Source organism: Salvelinus fontinalis, chromosome 4 (genome assembly GCF_029448725.1).
Source record: "Salvelinus fontinalis isolate EN_2023a chromosome 4, ASM2944872v1, whole genome shotgun sequence".
Taxonomy (NCBI): Eukaryota; Metazoa; Chordata; class Actinopteri; order Salmoniformes; family Salmonidae; genus Salvelinus; species Salvelinus fontinalis.
In genome coordinates this window covers 8,154,666-8,174,728 of record NC_074668.1, presented here as the reverse complement: position 1 = coordinate 8,174,728, position 20,063 = coordinate 8,154,666, and the positions used below count along the sequence as shown (strand labels likewise).

Here is a 20,063-nt window from a genome sequence, read left to right as displayed (position 1 = left end):
GACCTCCTCACGGTACCTGGGACTAGAAGAACAGATGGACCTCCTCACGGTACCTGAGACTAGAAGAACAGATGGACCTCCTCACGGTACCTGGGACTAGAAGAACAGATGGACCTCCTCACGGTACCTGAGACTAGAAGAACAGATGGACCTCACGGTACCTGGGACTAGAAGAACAGATAGACCTCCTCACGGTACCTGGGACTAGAAGAACCTCCTCACGGTACCTGGGACTAGAAGAACAGATGGACTTCCTCACGGTACCTGAGACTAGAAGAACAGATGGACTTCCTCACGGTACCTGAGACTAGAAGAACAGATGGACTTCCTCACGGTACCTGGGACTAGAAGAACAGATGGACCTCCTCACGGTACCTGAGACTAGAAGAACAGATGGACTTCCTCACGGTACCTGAGACTAGAAGAACAGATGGACCTCCTCACGGTACCCGAGACTAGAAGAACAGATGGACCTCCTCACGGTACCTGGGACTAGAAGAACAGATGGACCTCCTCACGGTACCTGGGACTAGAAGAACAGATGGACCTCCTCACGGTACCTGGGACTAGAAGAACAGATGGACCTCCTCACGGTACCCGAGACTAGAAGAACAGATGGACCTCCTCACGGTACCTGAGACTAGAAGAACAGATGGACCTCCTCACGGTACCTGGGACTAGAAGAACCTCCTCACGGTACCTGGGACTAGAAGAACAGATGGACCTCCTCACGGTACCTGAGACTAGAAGAACAGATGGACCTCCTCACGGTACCTGAGACTAGAAGAACCTCCTCACGGTACCTGAGACTAGAAGAACAGATGGACCTCCTCACGGTACCTGAGACTAGAAGAACAGATGGACCTCCTCACGGTACCTGGGACTAGAAGAACAGATGGACCTCCTCACGGTACCTGAGACTAGAAGAACAGACGGACTTCCTCACGGTACCTGGGACTAGAAGAACAGATGGACCTCCTCACGGTACCTGGGACTAGAAGAACAGATGGACCTCCTCAAGGTACCTGGGACTAGAAGAACAGATGGACCTCCTCACGGTACCTGGGACTAGAAGAACAGATGGACCTCACGGTACCCGAGACTCCATTTGCCGACACCTCCCACTATTTCTCAATGAGCTAAAACGTACACAACCACAAAGTGTGTGAGAGAGAGACAGACTGCTATTCAGTGAGAGATTCTATTTACAGTAGACACATGTAGACTGCTATTCAGTGAGAGATTCTATTTACAGCAGACGACACATGTAGACTGCTATTGAGTGAGAGATTCTATTTACAGTAGACGACACATGTAGACTGCTATTGAGTGAGAGATTCTATTTACAGTAGACACACGTAGACTGCTATTGAGTGAGAGATTCTATTTACAGTAGACACACGTAGACTGCTATTGAGAGAGAGAGATTCTATTTACAGCAGACGACACATGTAGACTGCTATTGAGTGAGAGATTCTATTTACAGCAGACGACACATGTAGACTGCTATTGAGTGAGAGATTCTATTTACAGTAGACGACACATGTAGACTGCTATTGAGTGAGAGATTCTATTTACAGTAGACACACGTAGACTGCTATTGAGTGAGAGATTCTATTTACAGTAGACACACGTAGACTGCTATTGAGAGAGAGAGATTCTATTTACAGTAGACACACGTAGACTGCTATTGAGAGAGAGATTCTATTTACAGCAGACGACACACGTAGACTGCTATTGAGAGAGAGATTCTATTTACAGTAGACACATGTAGACTGCTATTGAGAGAGAGATTCTATTTACAGCAGACGACACGTGTAGACTGCTATTGAGTGAGAGATTCTATTTACAGTAGATGACAAGTGTAGACTGCTATTGAGAGAGATTCTATTTACAGTAGATGACACATGTAGACTGCTATTGAGTGAGAGATTATATTTACAGTAGACGACACATGTAGACTGCTATTGAGTGAGATATTCTATTTACAGTAGACGACACATGTAGACTGCTATTGAGTGAGATTCTATTTACAGTAGATGACACATGTAGACTGCTATTGAGAGAGAGATTCTATTTACAGCAGACGACACATGTAGACTGCTATTGAGTGAGAGATTCTATTTACAGTAGATGACAAATGTAGACTGCTATTGAGTGAGAGATTCTATTTACAGTAGATGACACATGTAGACTGCTATTGAGTGAGAGATTATATTTACAGTAGACGACACATGTAGACTGCTATTGAGAGAGAGAGATTCTATTTACAGTAGACAACACATGTAGACTGCTATTGAGTGAGAGATTCTATTTACAGTAGATGACACATGTAGACTGCTATTGAGTGAGATTCTATTTACAGTAGACGACACATGTAGACTGCTATTGAGAGATTCTACTTACAGCAGACGACACATGTAGACTGCTATTGAGAGAGAGATTCTATTTACAGCAGACGACACATGTAGACTGCTATTGAGTGAGAGATTCTATTTACAGTAGATGACAAGTGTAGACTGCTATTGAGAGAGAGATATTTACAGCAGACGACACATGTAGACTGCTATTGAGTGAGAGATTCTATTTACAGCAGACGACACATGTAGACTGCTATTGAGTGAGAGATTCTATTTACAGCAGACGACACATGTAGACTGCTATTGAGTGAGAGATTCTATTTACAGTAGACGACACATGTAGACTGCTATTGAGAGAGAGAGATTCTATTTACAGCAGACGACACATGTAGACTGCTATTGAGAGAGAGATTCTATTTACAGCAGACGACACATGTAGACTGCTATTGAGTGAGAGATTCTATTTACAGTAGACACACGTAGACTGCTAATGAGTGAGAGAGATTCTATTTACAGTAGACACACGTAGACTGCTAATGAGAGAGAGAGATTCTATTTACAGCAGACGACACATGTAGACTGCTATTGAGAGAGAGATATTTACAGCAGACGACACATGTAGACTGCTATTGAGTGAGAGATTCTATTTACAGTAGACGACACATGTAGACTGCTATTGAGTGAGATATTCTATTTACAGTAGACGACACATGTAGACTGCTATTGAGTGAGATATTCTATTTACAGTAGACGACACATGTAGACTGCTATTGAGTGAGATATTCTATTTACAGTAGACGACACATGTAGACTGCTATTGAGTGAGATATTCTATTTACAGTAGACGACACATGTAGACTGCTATTGAGTGAGATATTCTATTTACAGTAGACGACACATGTAGACTGCTATTGAGAGAGAGAGATTCTATTTACAGTAGATGACACATGTAGACTGCTATTGAGAGAGAGAGATTCTATTTACAGCAGACGACACATGTAGACTGCTATTGAGAGAGAGAGATTCTATTTACAGCAGACGACACATGTAGACTGCTATTGAGAGAGAGAGATTCTATTTACAGTAGACGACTCATGTAGACTGGTATTGAGAGAGAGAGATTCTATTTACAGTAGACGACACATGTAGACTGGTATTGAGAGAGAGAGATTCTATTTACAGTAGACGACACATGTAGACTGGTATTGAGAGAGAGAGATTCTATTTACAGTAGACGACACATGTAGACTGCTATTGAGAGAGAGAGATTCTATTTACAGTAGACGACACATGTAGACTGCTATTGAGAGAGAGAGATTCTATTTACAGTAGACGACACATGTAGACTGCTATTGAGAGAGAGAGATTCTATTTACAGTAGACGACACATGTAGACTGCTATTGAGAGAGAGAGATTCTATTTACAGTAGACGACACATGTAGACTGCTATTGAGAGAGAGAGATTCTATTTACAGTAGACGACACATGTAGACTGCTATTGAGAGAGAGAGATTCTATTTACAGTAGACGACACATGTAGACTGCTATTGAGAGAGAGAGATTCTATTTACAGTAGACGACACATGTAGACTGCTATTGAGAGAGAGAGATTCTATTTACAGTAGACGACACATGTAGACTGCTATTGAGAGAGAGAGATTCTATTTACAGTAGACGACACATGTAGACTGCTATTGAGAGAGAGATTCTATTTACAGTAGACGACACATGTAGACTGCTATTGAGAGAGAGAGATTCTATTTACAGTAGACAACACATGTAGACTGCTATTGAGAGAGAGATTCTATTTACAGTAGTTGACACATGTAGACTGCTATTGAGAGAGAGATTCTATTTACAGTAGACGACACATGTAGACTGCTATTGAGAGAGAGATTCTATTTACAGTAGACGACACGTAGACTGCTATTGAGAGAGAGAGATTCTATTTACAGTAGACGACACATGTAGACTGCTATTGAGAGAGAGAGATTCTATTTACAGTAGACAACACATGTAGACTGCTATTGAGAGAGAGATTCTATTTACAGTAGACACACGTAGACTGCTATTGAGAGAGAGATTCTATTTACAGTAGACGACACATGTAGACTGCTATTGAGAGAGAGAGATTCTATTTACAGTAGACGACACATGTAGACTGCTATTGAGAGAGATTCTATTTACAGTAGATGTGATGTCACAAAGCAGGTAGTATATTACAGTGTCACTAATGCTTTTGAAAAGTTATTGAATAACACCTTTATCAAATCAAATGTTCTTTGTCACATACACATGGTTATCAGATGTTAATGCGAGTGTAGCGAAATGCTTGTGCTTCTAGTTCCGACAATGCAGTAATAACCAACAAGTAATTATGAACATCACTCTGCCGACTGGACACGCAGGAAGCAGATTCTCAGTGTGATGTAATACTGGACTATCCACTATCTATTCTAAATGGTGATACACAATGGTGATACACAATGGTGATACACAATGGTGATACACAATGGTGATATGGGAAAGCATGAAGACAATATTCTATTATCAATTATCACTACTGTAGTTTACAACTGGAGTCTAGTGGAGGAGAACTAGTATCACTAGTCCTACTGTAGTTTACAACTGGAGTCTAGTGGAGGAGAGAGAACTAGTATCACTAGTCCTACTGTAGTTTACAACTGGAGTCTAGTGGCGGAGAACTAGTATCACTAGTCCTACTGTAGTTTACAACTGGAGTCTAGTGGAGGAGAGAGAACTAGTATGACTAGTCCTACTGTAGTTTACAACTGGAGTCTAGTGGAGGAGAACTAGTATCACTAGTCCTACTGTAGTTTACAACTGGAGTCTAGTGGAGGAGAACTAGTATCACTAGTCCTACTGTAGTTTACAACTGGAGTCTAGTGGAGGAGAACTAGTATCACTAGTCCTACTGTAGTTTACAACTGGAGTCTAGTGGAGGAGAGAGAACTAGTATCACTAGTCCTACTGTAGTTTACAACTGGAGTCTAGTGGAGGAGAACTAGTATCACTAGTCCTACTGTAGTTTACAACTGGAGTCTAGTGGAGGAGAGAGAACTAGTATCACTAGTCCTACTGTAGTTTACAACTGGAGTCTAGTGGCGGAGAACTAGTATCACTAGTCCTACTGTAGTTTACAACTGGAGTCTAGTGGCGGAGAACTAGTATCACTAGTCCTACTGTAGTTTACAACTGGAGTCTAGTGGAGGAGAACTAGTATCACTAGTCCTACTGTAGTTTACAACTGGAGTCTAGTGGAGGAGAGAGAACTAGTATCACTAGTCCTACTGTAGTTTACAACTGGAGTCTAGTGGAGGAGAGAGAACTAGTATCACTAGTCCTACTGTAGTTTACAACTGGAGTCTAGTGGAGGAGAGAGAACTAGTATCACTAGTCCTACTGTAGTTTACAACTGGAGTCTAGTGGAGGAGAGAGAACTAGTATCACTAGTCCTACTGTAGTTTACAACTGGAGTCTAGTGGAGGAGAGGGAACTAGTATCACTAGTCCTACTGTAGTTTACAACTGGAGTCTAGTGGAGGAGAGGGAACTAGTATCACTAGTCCTACTGTAGTTTACAACTGGAGTCTAGTGGAGGAGAGGGAACTAGTATCACTAGTCCTACTGTAGTTTACAACTGGAGTCTAGTGGAGGAGAACTAGTATCACTAGTCCTACTGTAGTTTACAACTGGAGTCTAGTGGAGGAGAACTAGTATCACTAGTCCTACTGTAGTTTACAACTGGAGTCTAGTGGAGGAGAACTAGTATCACTAGTCCTACTGTAGTTTACAACTGGAGTCTAGTGGAGGAGAACTAGTATCACTAGTCCTACTGTAGTTTACAACTGGAGTCTAGTGGAGGAGAGGGAACTAGTATCACTAGTCCTACTGTAGTTTACAACTGGAGTCTAGTGGAGGAGAACTAGTATCACTAGTCCTACTGTAGTTTACAACTGGAGTCTAGTGGAGGAGAGAGAACTAGTATCACTAGTCCTACTGTAGTTTACAACTGGAGTCTAGTGGCGGAGAACTAGTATCACTAGTCCTACTGTAGTTTACAACTGGAGTCTAGTGGCGGAGAACTAGTATCACTAGTCCTACTGTAGTTTACAACTGGAGTCTAGTGGAGGAGAACTAGTATCACTAGTCCTACTGTAGTTTACAACTGGAGTCTAGTGGAGGAGAGAGAACTAGTATCACTAGTCCTACTGTAGTTTACAACTGGAGTCTAGTGGAGGAGAGAGAACTAGTATCACTAGTCCTACTGTAGTTTACAACTGGAGTCTAGTGGAGGAGAGAGAACTAGTATCACTAGTCCTACTGTAGTTTACAACTGGAGTCTAGTGGAGGAGAGAGAACTAGTATCACTAGTCCTACTGTAGTTTACAACTGGAGTCTAGTGGAGGAGAGAGAACTAGTATCACTAGTCCTACTGTAGTTTACAACTGGAGTCTAGTGGAGGAGAGGGAACTAGTATCACTAGTCCTACTGTAGTTTACAACTGGAGTCTAGTGGAGGAGAGGGAACTAGTATCACTAGTCCTACTGTAGTTTACAACTGGAGTCTAGTGGAGGAGAGGGAACTAGTATCACTAGTCCTACTGTAGTTTACAACTGGAGTCTAGTGGAGGAGAACTAGTATCACTAGTCCTACTGTAGTTTACAACTGGAGTCTAGTGGAGGAGAACTAGTATCACTAGTCCTACTGTAGTTTACAACTGGAGTCTAGTGGAGGAGAACTAGTATCACTAGTCCTACTGTAGTTTACAACTGGAGTCTAGTGGAGGAGAACTAGTATCACTAGTCCTACTGTAGTTTACAACTGGAGTCTAGTGGAGGAGAGGGAACTAGTATCACTAGTCCTACTGTAGTTTACAACTGGAGTCTAGTGGAGGAGAACTAGTATCACTAGTCCTACTGTAGTTTACAACTGGAGTCTAGTGGAGGAGAACTAGTATCACTAGTCCTACTGTAGTTTACAACTGGAGTCTAGTGGAGGAGAACTAGTATCACTAGTCCTACTGTAGTTTACAACTGGAGTCTAGTGGAGGAGAGAGAACTAGTATGACTAGTCCTACTGTAGTTTACAACTGGAGTCTAGTGGAGGAGAACTAGTATCACTAGTCCTACTGTAGTTTACAACTGGAGTCTAGTGGAGGAGAACTAGTATCACTAGTCCTACTGTAGTTTACAACTGGAGTCTAGTGGAGGAGAGATAACTAGTATCACTAGTCCTACTGTAGTTTACAACTGGAGTCTAGTGGAGGAGAACTAGTATCACTAGTCCTACTGTAGTTTACAACTGGAGTCTAGTGGAGGAGAGATAACTAGTATCACTAGTCCTACTGTAGTTTACAACTGGAGTCTAGTGGAGGAGAACTAGTATCACTAGTCCTACTGTAGTTTACAACTGGAGTCTAGTGGAGGAGAGATAACTAGTATCACTAGTCCTACTGTAGTTTACAACTGGAGTCTAGTGGAGGAGAACTAGTATCACTAGTCCTACTGTAGTTTACAACTGGAGTCTAGTGGAGGAGAGAGAAGTGCATTAACTTGGGGTTTAACTGCGGTTGGCATCCGATGGAAGGAGAAGGTACGGAGCTCAATCTGGCAACGCGGTTGCGTCACACCCTCCATTAGGGCTCCACACTTTCAGCCGAATCATTACATTGTCTCCTAGACCGCCCCTGTACAAACGCTCTGTCGCATCAGCACCCTGATCATTATCTACAATCCATGTCAAGATAACGGCAACGACTGTGAATTCCGCAGTGTGTTTTACCGAAACCAGCTTACCGATAACTCTGAAACAATGTTTAGACTTTTCTTTAGAACTAGTTACCGGCCAGAACCGGCCTAGTGACAGATTAGGACATTTGATTTGAGGTTTTGAAAGAAGCACAGAGACGTTGAGTGTGTATATATTTTCTTCAGAGGCAGTTAGCCAGTATCAGTTTGAGCTGTGGTTATTTTGGTAAATCACTTAGTGATGGACATCACCGACATGTTGGTTTAATGAAAAGTTTATCAAATTAAAAGATACATTATTTGTTCGAGTCAAAATGATAGGCTATATTTATAAAAATTGGGTGACATAATTGGGTGACCGAAATACTGATACTAATAGTACTGATAATACTGATACTAATAGTACTGATAATACTGATAATACTGATAATACTGATACTAATAGTACTGATAATACTGATAATACTGATAATACCGATACTAATAATACTGATAATACTGATACTACTGATACTAATAGTACTGATAATACTGATAATACTGATACTACTGATACTAATAGTACTGATAATACTGATACTACTGATACTACTGATACTAATAATACTGATAATACTGATAATACTGATACTAATAGTACTGATAATACTGATACTACTGATACTAATAATACTGATACTACTGATACTAATAATACTGATACTACTGATACTAATAGTACTGATAATACTGATACTAATAGTACTGATAATACTGATACTAATAGTACTGATAATACTGATAATACTGACAATACTGACACTAATAGTACTGATAATACTGATACTAATAATACTGACACTAATAGTACTGATAATACTGATACTAATAGTACTGATAATACTGATACTAATAATACTGATAATACTGATACTAATAGTACTGATAATACTGATACTAATAGTACTGATAATACTGATACTAATAGTACTGATAATACTGATACTAATAGTACTGATAATACTGATACTAATAGTACTGATAATACTGATACTAATAGTACTGATAATACTGATAATACTGATACTAATAGTACTGATAATACTGATAATACTGATACTAATAGTACTAATAATACTGATACTAATAGTACTGATAATACTGATACTAATAGTACTAATAATACTGATACTAATAGTACTGATAATACTGACACTAATAGTACTGATAATACTGACACTAATAGTACTGATAATACTGATACTAATAGTACTGATAATACTGATAATACTGATACTAATAGTACTGATACTACTGACACTAATAGTACTGATAATACTGATAATACTGATACTAATAGTACTGATAATACTGATACTAATAGTACTGATAATACTGATACTAATAGTACTGATAATACTGATAATACTGATACTAATAGTACTGATACTAATAGTACTGATAATACTGATACTAATAGTACTAATAATACTGATACTAATAGTACTGATAATACTGATACTAATAGTACTGATAATACTGATACTAATAATACTGATAATACTGATACTAATAATACTGATAATACTGATACTAATAATACTGATAATACTGATACTAATAATACTGATAATACTGATACTAATAATACTGATAATACTGATTAGTTAATGGAATATGAAATACTGATGAAACACTGTTAGTTAATGGAATATGAAATGTATGAAACACTGTTAGTTAACCTGTTGAGGACAGAGGGCGCTGTGTTAATAGAATATGAAATGTATCGGCGTTCCGAGTTGGCAAATCCTACAGTTGACCCAAGATCAACATGTAGCAAGAGCCTTCACTCACTGGACTAGAAGTAGAAAGAGCCTTCACTCACTGGACTAGAAGTAGCAAGAGCCTTCACTCACTGGACTAGAAGTAGCAAGAGCCTTCACTCACTGGACTAGAAGTAGCAAGAGCCTTCACTCACTGGACTAGAAGTAGCAAGAGCCTTCACTCACTGGACTAGAAGTAGCAAGAGCCTTCACTCACTGGACTAGAAGTAGCAAGAGCCTTCACTCACTGGACTAGAAGTAGCAAGAGCCTTCACTCACTGGACTAGAAGTTGCAAGAGCCTTCACTCACTGGACTAGAAGTAGCAAGAGCCTTCACTCACTGGACTAGAAGTAGCAAGAGCCTTCACTCACTGGACTAGAAGTAGCAAGAGCCTTCACTCACTGGACTAGAAGTAGCAAGAGCCTTCACTCACTGGACTAGAAGTAGCAAGAGCCTTCACTCACTGGACTAGAAGTAGCAGCAGCCTTCACTCACTGGACTAGAAGTAGCAGCAGCCTTCACTCACTGGACTAGAAGTAGCAGCAGCCTTCACTCACTGGACTAGAAGTAGCAGCAGCCTTCACTCACTGGACTAGAAGTAGCAAGAGCCTTCACTCACTGGACTAGAAGTAGCAAGAGCCTTCACTCACTGGACTAGAAGTAGCAAGAGCCTTCACTCACTGGACTAGAAGTAGCAAGAGCCTTCACTCACTGGACTACAAGTAGCAAGAGCCTTCACTCACTGGACTAGAAGTAGCAAGAGCCTTCACTCACTGGACTAGAAGTAGCAAGAGGCTTCACTCACTGGACTACAAGTAGCAAGAGCCTTCACTCACTGGACTACAAGTAGCAAGAGCCTTCACTCACTGGACTACAAGTAGCAAGAGCCTTCACTCACTGGACTAGAAGTAGCAAGAGCCTTCACTCACTGGACTAGAAGTAGCAAGAGCCTTCACTCACTGGACTAGAAGTAGCAAGAGCCTTCACTCACTGGACTAGAAGTAGCAAGAGCCTTCACTCACTGGACTAGAAGTAGCAAGAGCCTTCACTCACTGGACTACAAGTAGCAAGAGCCTACACTCACTGGACTACAAGTAGCAAGAGCCTTCACTCACTGGACTACAAGTAGCAAGAGCCTTCACTCACTGGACTAGAAGTTGCAAGAGCCTTCACTCACTGGACTAGAAGTAGCAAGAGCCTTCACTCACTGGACTAGAAGTAGCAAGAGCCTTCACTCACTGGACTAGAAGTAGCAAGAGCCTTCACTCACTGGACTAGAAGTAGCAAGAGCCTTCACTCACTGGACTACAAGTAGCAAGAGCCTTCACTCACTGGACTAGAAGTAGCAAGAGCCTTCACTCACTGGACTACAAGTAGTAAGAGCCTTCACTCACTGGACTAGAAGTAGTAAGAGGCTTCACTCACTGGACTACAAGTAGCAAGAGGCTTCACTCACTGGACTAGAAGTAGTAAGAGCCTTCACTCACTGGACTAGAAGTAGCAAGAGGCTTCACTCACTGGACTAGAAGGCGCAATATCAACACAGCAACAGATGTATCAAAAACAGAGATTCCATGTTACAATGTGGCAGTAAAGATATGAGTGTGTCGGATAATTCTAGGTAGTCTACAAAGTAACCAACCCTGGTTTATGAACATCAGTAACGATGAGGCAACATTTCTGCCGTTATGGCAGCTATGGAAATATTTCTTACCACACCATTCCATAAGCGCCTTCGCCAATATAGGAGAGATTGTGGTAGCGAGGGCCGACATCGAAGGCCTGTCCTCGGACTAACTCAGCGCCAGATCCGGGGTTGGGGCCGCTGCCAGCACTGGCAGATACTGCTGCTGTCGCCATTGTGAAAACTAGCTGTATTTTTACACGTTCTCCACAGCCAGAAAGAAAGGGAAAATCCGAAAAGTCACCGCTGTAATAACGTTATACAACACAGTGAGACTTTATGAAGTCCTCAGTAATGGCGAAAGATAGTAAGAAAAGTAATTAGTCCGCTCCTCGGCGATATAACGTGTTCAAAGCCTGATTCCACTGACTGCAGTTTGCTAGCTACTGCAAGAGCATGGGTGTGTTCATTTACGCTGATTCTGTTGCGAAATGTTTGGTCTGTTGCAAAACCCTTTGCAACAGAAAGCGTTTATCCCAACGCAAAACGTTTTGCAACGAAAACGAGAGCTTCTATTTGACAAAGTCAGGTATGCCCCTCCCCGTTTCTTTCCGTTTGCTCTGTGTGCTTCTTACACGGTAAACGGTTTCCGTTGCAAGACGTAATGAACACACAGAGCTGGGCCCGGCTGCTGCAGGAAATAACGGAGTGCGTCATGTGATCAAGGAGGCAAGACAAGATCGACAACCTCGCTGTGAGAAGATCTTCAACATCACCTGGATGAATCAAACTCATTATAACACCAATTACCTTTGTCTACAGATTAGGCCCATGGGGATGAAGATTACTAGGCACAACCCTTTAGGATAATATCAGATATTCTTACATGCAGGTCTATATTTATTGCATGACTGCAAAGTATAGATTGACATGATTTGCCTACAACCACTGTTGTCCACAATGAGTATGTATTATTGTGGATTACCATGATGATAATCTGAGTATGTATTATTGTGGATTACCATGATGATAATCTGAGTATGTATTATTGTGGATTACCATGATGATAATCTGAGTATGTATTATTGTGGATTACCATGATGATAATCTGAGTATGTATTATTGTGGATTACCATGATGATAATCTGAGTATGTATTATTGTGGATTACCATGATGATAATCTGAGTATGTATTATTGTGGATTACCATGATGATAATCTGAGTATGTATTATTGTGGATTACCATGATGATAATCTGAGTATGTATTATTGTGGATTACCATGATGATAATCTGAGTATGTATTATTGTGGATTACCATGATGATAATCTGAGTATGTATTATTGTGGATTACCATGATGATAATCTGAGTATGTATTATTGTGGATTATCATGATGATAATCTGAGTATGTATTATTGTGGATTATCATGATGATAATCTGAGTATGTATTATTGTGGATTATCATGATGATAATCTGAGTATGTATTATTGTGGATTACCATGATGATAATCTGAGTATGTATTATTGTGGATTACCATGATGATAATCTGAGTATGTATTATTGTGGATTACCATGATGATAATCTGAGTATGTATTATTGTGGATTATCATGATGATAATCTGAGTATGTATTATTGTGGATTATCATGATGATAATCTGAGTATGTATTATTGTGGATTACCATGATGATAATCTGAGTATGTATTATTGTGGATTACCATGATGATAATCTGAGTATGTATTATTGTGGATTACCATGATGATAATCTGAGTATGTATTATTGTGGATTACCATGATGATACTCTGAGTATGTATTATTGTGGATTATCATGATGATAATCTGAGTATGTATTATTGTGGATTATCATGATGATAATCTGAGTATGTATTATTGTGGATTACCATGATGATAATCTGAGTATGTATTATTGTGGATTACCATGATGATAATCTGAGTATGTATTGTGGTGGATTACCATGATGATAATCTGAGTATGTATTACTGTGGATTACCATGATGATAATCTGAGTATGTATTATGGTGGATTACCATGATGATAATCTGAGTATGTATTATTGTGGATTACCATGATGATAATCAGAGTATGTATTATTGTGGATTATCATCATGATAATCTGAGTATGTATTATTGTGGATTATCATCATGATAATCTGAGTATGTATTATTCTGGATTATCATGATGATAATCTGAGTATGTATTATTGTGGATTATCATCATGATAATCTGAGATTATTGAATCATTATGAGGGATTAATCTCCAATCTTCAGGTTGAGGCAGTTGGCAGTTCCTGGAGTGCGGTGCCAGGAAAATAACCTCTCACTCAACGTCAACAAAACAAAGGAGCTGATCGTGGACTTCAGGAAACAGCAGAGGGTGCACCCCCTATGTACATCGACCGGACCGCAGTGGAGAAAGTGGAAAGCTTACAATTCCTCTGTGTACACATCACTGACAAACTGAAATGGTCCACCCACACAAACGCTGTGGTGAAGAAGGCGCAACAGCCTCAGGAGGCTGAAGAAATTTGTCTTGGCACCTAAAACCCTCACAAACTTTTACAGATGCACAATTGAGAGCATCCTGTCGGGCTATATTACCGTCTGGTACGGCAACTGTCCAACTCATACCCGGTGGCAAACTACCTGCCCTCCAGCACACCTACAGCACCCGATGTCACAGGAAGGCCAAAAAGATCATCAAGGACAACAACCACCCGAGCCACTGCCTGTTCACCCCGCCATCATCCAGAAGGCGAGGTCAGTACAGGTGCATCAAAACTGGGAACGAGAGACTGAAAAACAGCTTCTATCTCAAGGCCACCAGACTGTTAAACAGCCATCACTAGCACATTAGAGGTTTGAAATCACTGGTCACTTTAATAATGTTGCATTACAATCTCATATGTATATACTCTATTCTACTGTATTTTAGTCTATGGCGCTCCGACAATGTTCGTCCATATATTTATATATTCTAAATTCATCATTCCTTTACTTAGATGTGTGTGTATTGGGTATATTATGTGTAATTTGTTAGATATTACTTGTTAGATATTACTGCACTGTCGGAGATAGAAACACATATATTTATATATTCTAAATTCTAATCCTTTACTTAGATGTGTGTGTATTGTTGTGAAATTGTTACATATTACTGCTTGAAAAACAAGCATTTTGTTACACCTGCATTAACATCTGCTAAACATGTGACACATTACATTTGATTTTGATTGGGCATTGATCTTTTTTCTTACAGATCTCAGAGGGAAAACTATTACCACTTCAACCCAAATGAATGACCCAGAAACAGCACCTAGGTACGCCTACTTGAGAGGATTGGACAGGTATAACAAACACGGATGTAGCCCCACACGGTGGAAGTTCTGCCATAGTGCTTATTATTCTCTCAGATCTATCACTATCTAGGACCTAGGCAGGGTCTCAGATCTACCACTATCTAGGACCTAGGCAGGGTCTCAGATCTACCACTATCTAGGACCTAGGCAGGGTCTCAGATCTACCACTATCTAGGACCTAGGCTGGGTCTCAGATCTACCACTATCTAGGTCCTAGGCAGGGTCTCAGATCTACCACTATCTAGGACCTAGGCAGGGTCTCAGATCTACCACTATCTAGGACCTAGGCAGGGTCTCTATCACTATCTAGGACCTAGGCAGGGTCTCTACCACTATCTAGGACCTAGGCAGGGTCTCTACCACTATCTAGGACCTAGGCTGGGTCTCAGATCTACCACTATCTAGGACCTAGGCAGGGTCTCAGATCTACCACTATCTAGGACCTAGGCAGGGTCTCTACCACTATCTAGGACCTAGGCTGGGTCTCAGATCTACCACTATCTAGGACCTAGGCTGGGTCTCAGATCTACCACTATCTAGGACCTAGGCAGGGTCTCTACCACTATCTAGGACCTAGGCAGGGTCTCAGATCTACCACTATCTAGGACCTAGGCTGCGTCTCAGATCTACCACTATCTAAGACCTAGGCAGGGTCTCAGATCTACCACTATCTAGGACCTAGGCAGGGTCTCAGATCTACCACTATCTAGGACCTAGGCAGGGTCTCAGATCTACCACTATCTAGGACCTAGGCAGGGTCTCAGATCTACCACTATCTAGGACCTAGGCAGGGTCTCAGATCTACCACTATCTAGGACCTAGGCAGGGTCTCAGATCTACCACTATCTAGGACCTAGGCTGGGTCTCAGATCTACCACTATCTAGGACCTAGGCAGGGTCTCAGATCTACCACTATCTAGGACCTAGGCAGGGTCTCTACCACTATCTAGGACCTAGGCTGGGTCTCAGATCTACCACTATCTAGGACCTAGGCAGGGTCTCAGATCTACCACTATCTAGGACCTAGGCAGGGTCTCAGATCTACCACTATCTAGGACCTAGGCAGGGTCTCAGATCTACCACTATCTAGGACCTAGGCTGGGTCTCAGATCTACCACTATCTAGGACCTAGGCTGGGTCTCTACCACTATCTAGGACCTAGGCAGGGTCTCAGATCTACCACTATCTAGGACCTAGGCAGGGTCTCTACCACTATCTAGGACCTAGGCAGGGTCTCAGATCTACCACTATCTAGGACCTAGGCAGGGTCTCAGATCTACCACTATCTAGGACCTAGGCTGGGTCTCAGATCTACCACTATCTAGGACCTAGGCTGGGTCTCTACCACTATCTAGGACCTAGGCAGGGTCTCAGATCTACCACTATCTAGGACCTAGGCAGGGTCTCTACCACTATCTAGGACCTAGGCAGGGTCTCAGATCTACCACTATCTAGGACCTAGGCAGGGTCTCAGATCTACCACTATCTAGGACCTAGGCTGGGTCTCAGATCTACCACTATCTAAGACCTAGGCAGGGTCTCTACCACTATCTAGGACCTAGGCAGGGTCTCAGATCTACCACTATCTAGGACCTAGGCTGGGTCTCAGATCTACCACTATCTAGGACCTAGGCAGGGTCTCAGATCTACCACTATCTAGGACCTAGGCTGGGTCTCAGATCTACCACTATCTAGGACCTAGGCTGGGTCTCAGATCTACCACTATCTAGGACCTAGGCAGGGTCTCAGATCTACCACTATCTAGGACCTAGGCTGGGTCTCAGATCTACCACTATCTAGGACCTAGGCAGGGTCTCAGATCTACCACTATCTAGAACCTAGGCAGGGTCTCTACCACTATCTAGGACCTAGGCAGGGTCTCAGATCTACCACTATCTAGGACCTAGGCTGGGTCTCAGATCTACCACTATCTAGGACCTAGGCTGGGTCTCAGATCTACCACTATCTAGGACCTAGGCAGGGTCTCTACCACTATCTAGGACCTAGGCAGGGTCTCAGATCTACCACTATCTAGGACCTAGGCTGGGTCTCAGATCTACCACTATCTAGGACCTAGGCTGGGTCTCAGATCTACCACTATCTAGGACCTAGGCAGGGTCTCAGATCTACCACTATCTAGGTCCTAGGCAGGGTCTCAGATCTACCACTATCTAGGACCTAGGCAGGGTCTCTACCACTATCTAGGACCTAGGCAGGGTCTCTACCACTATCTAGGACCTAGGCAGGGTCTCTACCACTATCTAGGACCTAGGCTGGGTCTCAGATCTACCACTATCTAGGACCTAGGCAGGGTCTCAGATCTACCACTATCTAGGACCTAGGCAGGGTCTCAGATCTACCACTATCTAGGACCTAGGCAGGGTCTCAGATCTACCACTATCTAGAACCTAGGCTGGGTCTCAGATCTACCACTATCTAGGTCCTAGGCTGGGTCTCAGATCTACCACTATCTAGGACCTAGGCAGGGTCTCAGATCTACCACTATCTAAGACCTAGGCAGGGTCTCTACCACTATCTAGGACCTAGGCTGGGTCTCAGATCTACCACTATCTAGGACCTAGGCTGGGTCTCTACCACTATCTAGGACCTAGGCAGGGTCTCAGATCTACCACTATCTAGGTCCTAGGCTGGGTCTCAGATCTACCACTATCTAGGACCTAGGCAGGGTCTCAGATCTACCACTATCTAGGTCCTAGGCTGGGTCTCAGATCTACCACTATCTAGGTCCTAGGCTGGGTCTCAGATCTACCACTATCTAGGACCTAGGCTGCGTCTCAGATCTACCACTATCTAGGTCCTAGGCTGGGTCTCAGATCTACCACTATCTAGGTCCTAGGCTGGGTCTCTACCACTATCTAGGACCTAGGCTGGGTCTCAGATCTACCACTATCTAGGACCTAGGCAGGGTCTCAGATCTACCACTATCTAGGACCTAGGCTGGGTCTCAGATCTACCACTATCTAGGACCTAGGCAGGGTCTCTACCACTATCTAGGACCTAGGCAGGGTCTCAGATCTACCACTATCTAGGTCCTAGGCAGGGTCTCAGATCTACCACTATCTAGGACCTAGGCTGGGTCTCAGATCTACCACTATCTAGGACCTAGGCTGGGTCTCAGATCTACCACTATCTAGGTCCTAGGCTGGGTCTCAGATCTACCACTATCTAGGACCTAGGCAGGGTCTCAGATCTACCACTATCTAGGTCCTAGGCAGGGTCTCTACCACTATCTAGGACCTAGGCTGGGTCTCAGATCTACCACTATCTAGGACCTAAGCTGGGTCTCAGATCTACCACTATCTAGGTCCTAGGCTGGGTCTCAGATCTACCACTATCTAGGACCTAGGCAGGGTCTCAGATCTACCACTATCTAGGTCCTAGGCTGGGTCTCAGATCTACCACTATCTAGGTCCTAGGCTGGGTCTCAGATCTACCACTATCTAGGACCTAGGCTGCGTCTCAGATCTACCACTATCTAGGTCCTAGGCTGGGTCTCAGATCTACCACTATCTAGGACCTAGGCTGCGTCTCAGATCTACCACTATCTAGGACCTAGGCTGGGTCTCAGATCTACCACTATCTAGGTCCTAGGCTGCGTCTCAGATCTACCACTATCTAGGACCTAGGCTGCGTCTCAGATCTACCACTATCTAGGACCTAGGCAGGGTCTCAGATCTACCACTATCTAGGTCCTAGGCTGGGTCTCAGATCTACCACTATCTAGGTCCTAGGCTGGGTCTCAGATCTACCACTATCTAGGACCTAGGCTGGGTCTCAGATCTACCACTATCTAGGTCCTAGGCTGGGTCTCAGATCTACCAGTACCTAGGAAGGGTCTATAGTTGTCTGAACAGTATAGTGGTCTCAGATCTACCAGTACCTAGGAAGGGTCTATAGTTGTCTGAACAGTATAGTGGTCACAGAGAAAATGTGGCATTTTGTGCTGTCTGCGACTAAATTGGAAAACAAACATACAGGTAGAAGAATGAATGTGGTCAAAGTCACAGGTAGTGTGGTTGGTTGTGCGATGGTCATTATGGCCAAACAGTTATATTCTTGTTTCATCAGACCAGAGGACATTTCTCCAAAAAGTACGATCTTTGTCCCCATGTGCAGTTGCAAACCATAGTCTGGCTTTTTTATGGTGGTTTTGGAGCAGTGGCTTCTTCCTTGCTGAGCGGCCTTTCAGGTTAAGTCGATATAAGACTCGTTTTACTGTGGATATAGATACTTTTGTACCTGTTTCCTCCAGCATCTTCACAAGGTCCTTTGTTGTTGTTCTGGGATTGATTTGCACTTTTCGCACCAAAGTAAATTAATCTCTAGGAGACAGAACGCCTGTCCTTCCTGAGTGGTATGACGGCTGCGTGGTCCCATGGTGTTTATACTTGCGTACTATTGTTTGTACAGATGAACGTGGTACCTTCATGTGTTTGGAAATTGCTCCCAAGGATGAACCAGACTTGTGGAGGTCTACAATTTATTTTCTGAGGTCTTGACTGATTTCTTTTGATTTCCCCATGATGTCAAGCAAAGGGGCACTGAGTTTGAAGGTATGCCTTGAAAGACATCCGCAGGTACACCTCCAATTGACTCAAATGATGTCAATTAGCCTATCAGAAGCTTCTAAAGTCATGACATCATTTTCTGGAATTTTCCAAGCTGTTTAAAGGCACAGTCAACTTAGTGTATGTAAACTTCTCACCCACTGGAATTGTGATACAGTGAATTACAAGTGAAATAATCTGTCTGTAAACAATTATTAGAAAAATAACTTGTGTCATGCACAAAGTAGATGTCCTAACCGACTTGCCAAAACTATAGTTTGTTCACAAGAAATTTGTGGAGTGGTTGAAAAACAAGTTTTATTGACTCCAACCTAAGTGTATGTAAACTTCTGACTTCAACTGTATATAGGATGGTGTGTACAGACAGTAGTTATATAGGATGGTGTGTATAGACAGTAGTTATATAGGATGGTGTGTATAGACAGTAGTTATATAGGATGGTGTGTATAGACAGTAGTTATATAGGATGGTGTGTATAGACAGTAGTTATATAGGATGGTGTGTATAGACAGTAGTTATATAGGATGG

General features: G+C 42.3%; 1 protein-coding gene across 1 annotated transcript in view; it reads right to left on the bottom strand.

The window, feature by feature from the left end:
* LOC129853034 (mitogen-activated protein kinase 1) overlaps positions 1 to 12,222 on the bottom strand; it is a 115,178-nt gene extending 102,956 nt beyond the window's left edge. The window contains exon 1 of the mRNA XM_055918677.1: positions 11,649 to 12,222. Coding sequence (XP_055774652.1) covers positions 11,649 to 11,794 — 146 coding nt within the window. The 5' untranslated portion in view covers positions 11,795 to 12,222. The remainder of the gene's footprint in view (positions 1 to 11,648) is intronic.
* Positions 12,223 to 20,063: the final 7,841 nt, after the last annotated feature.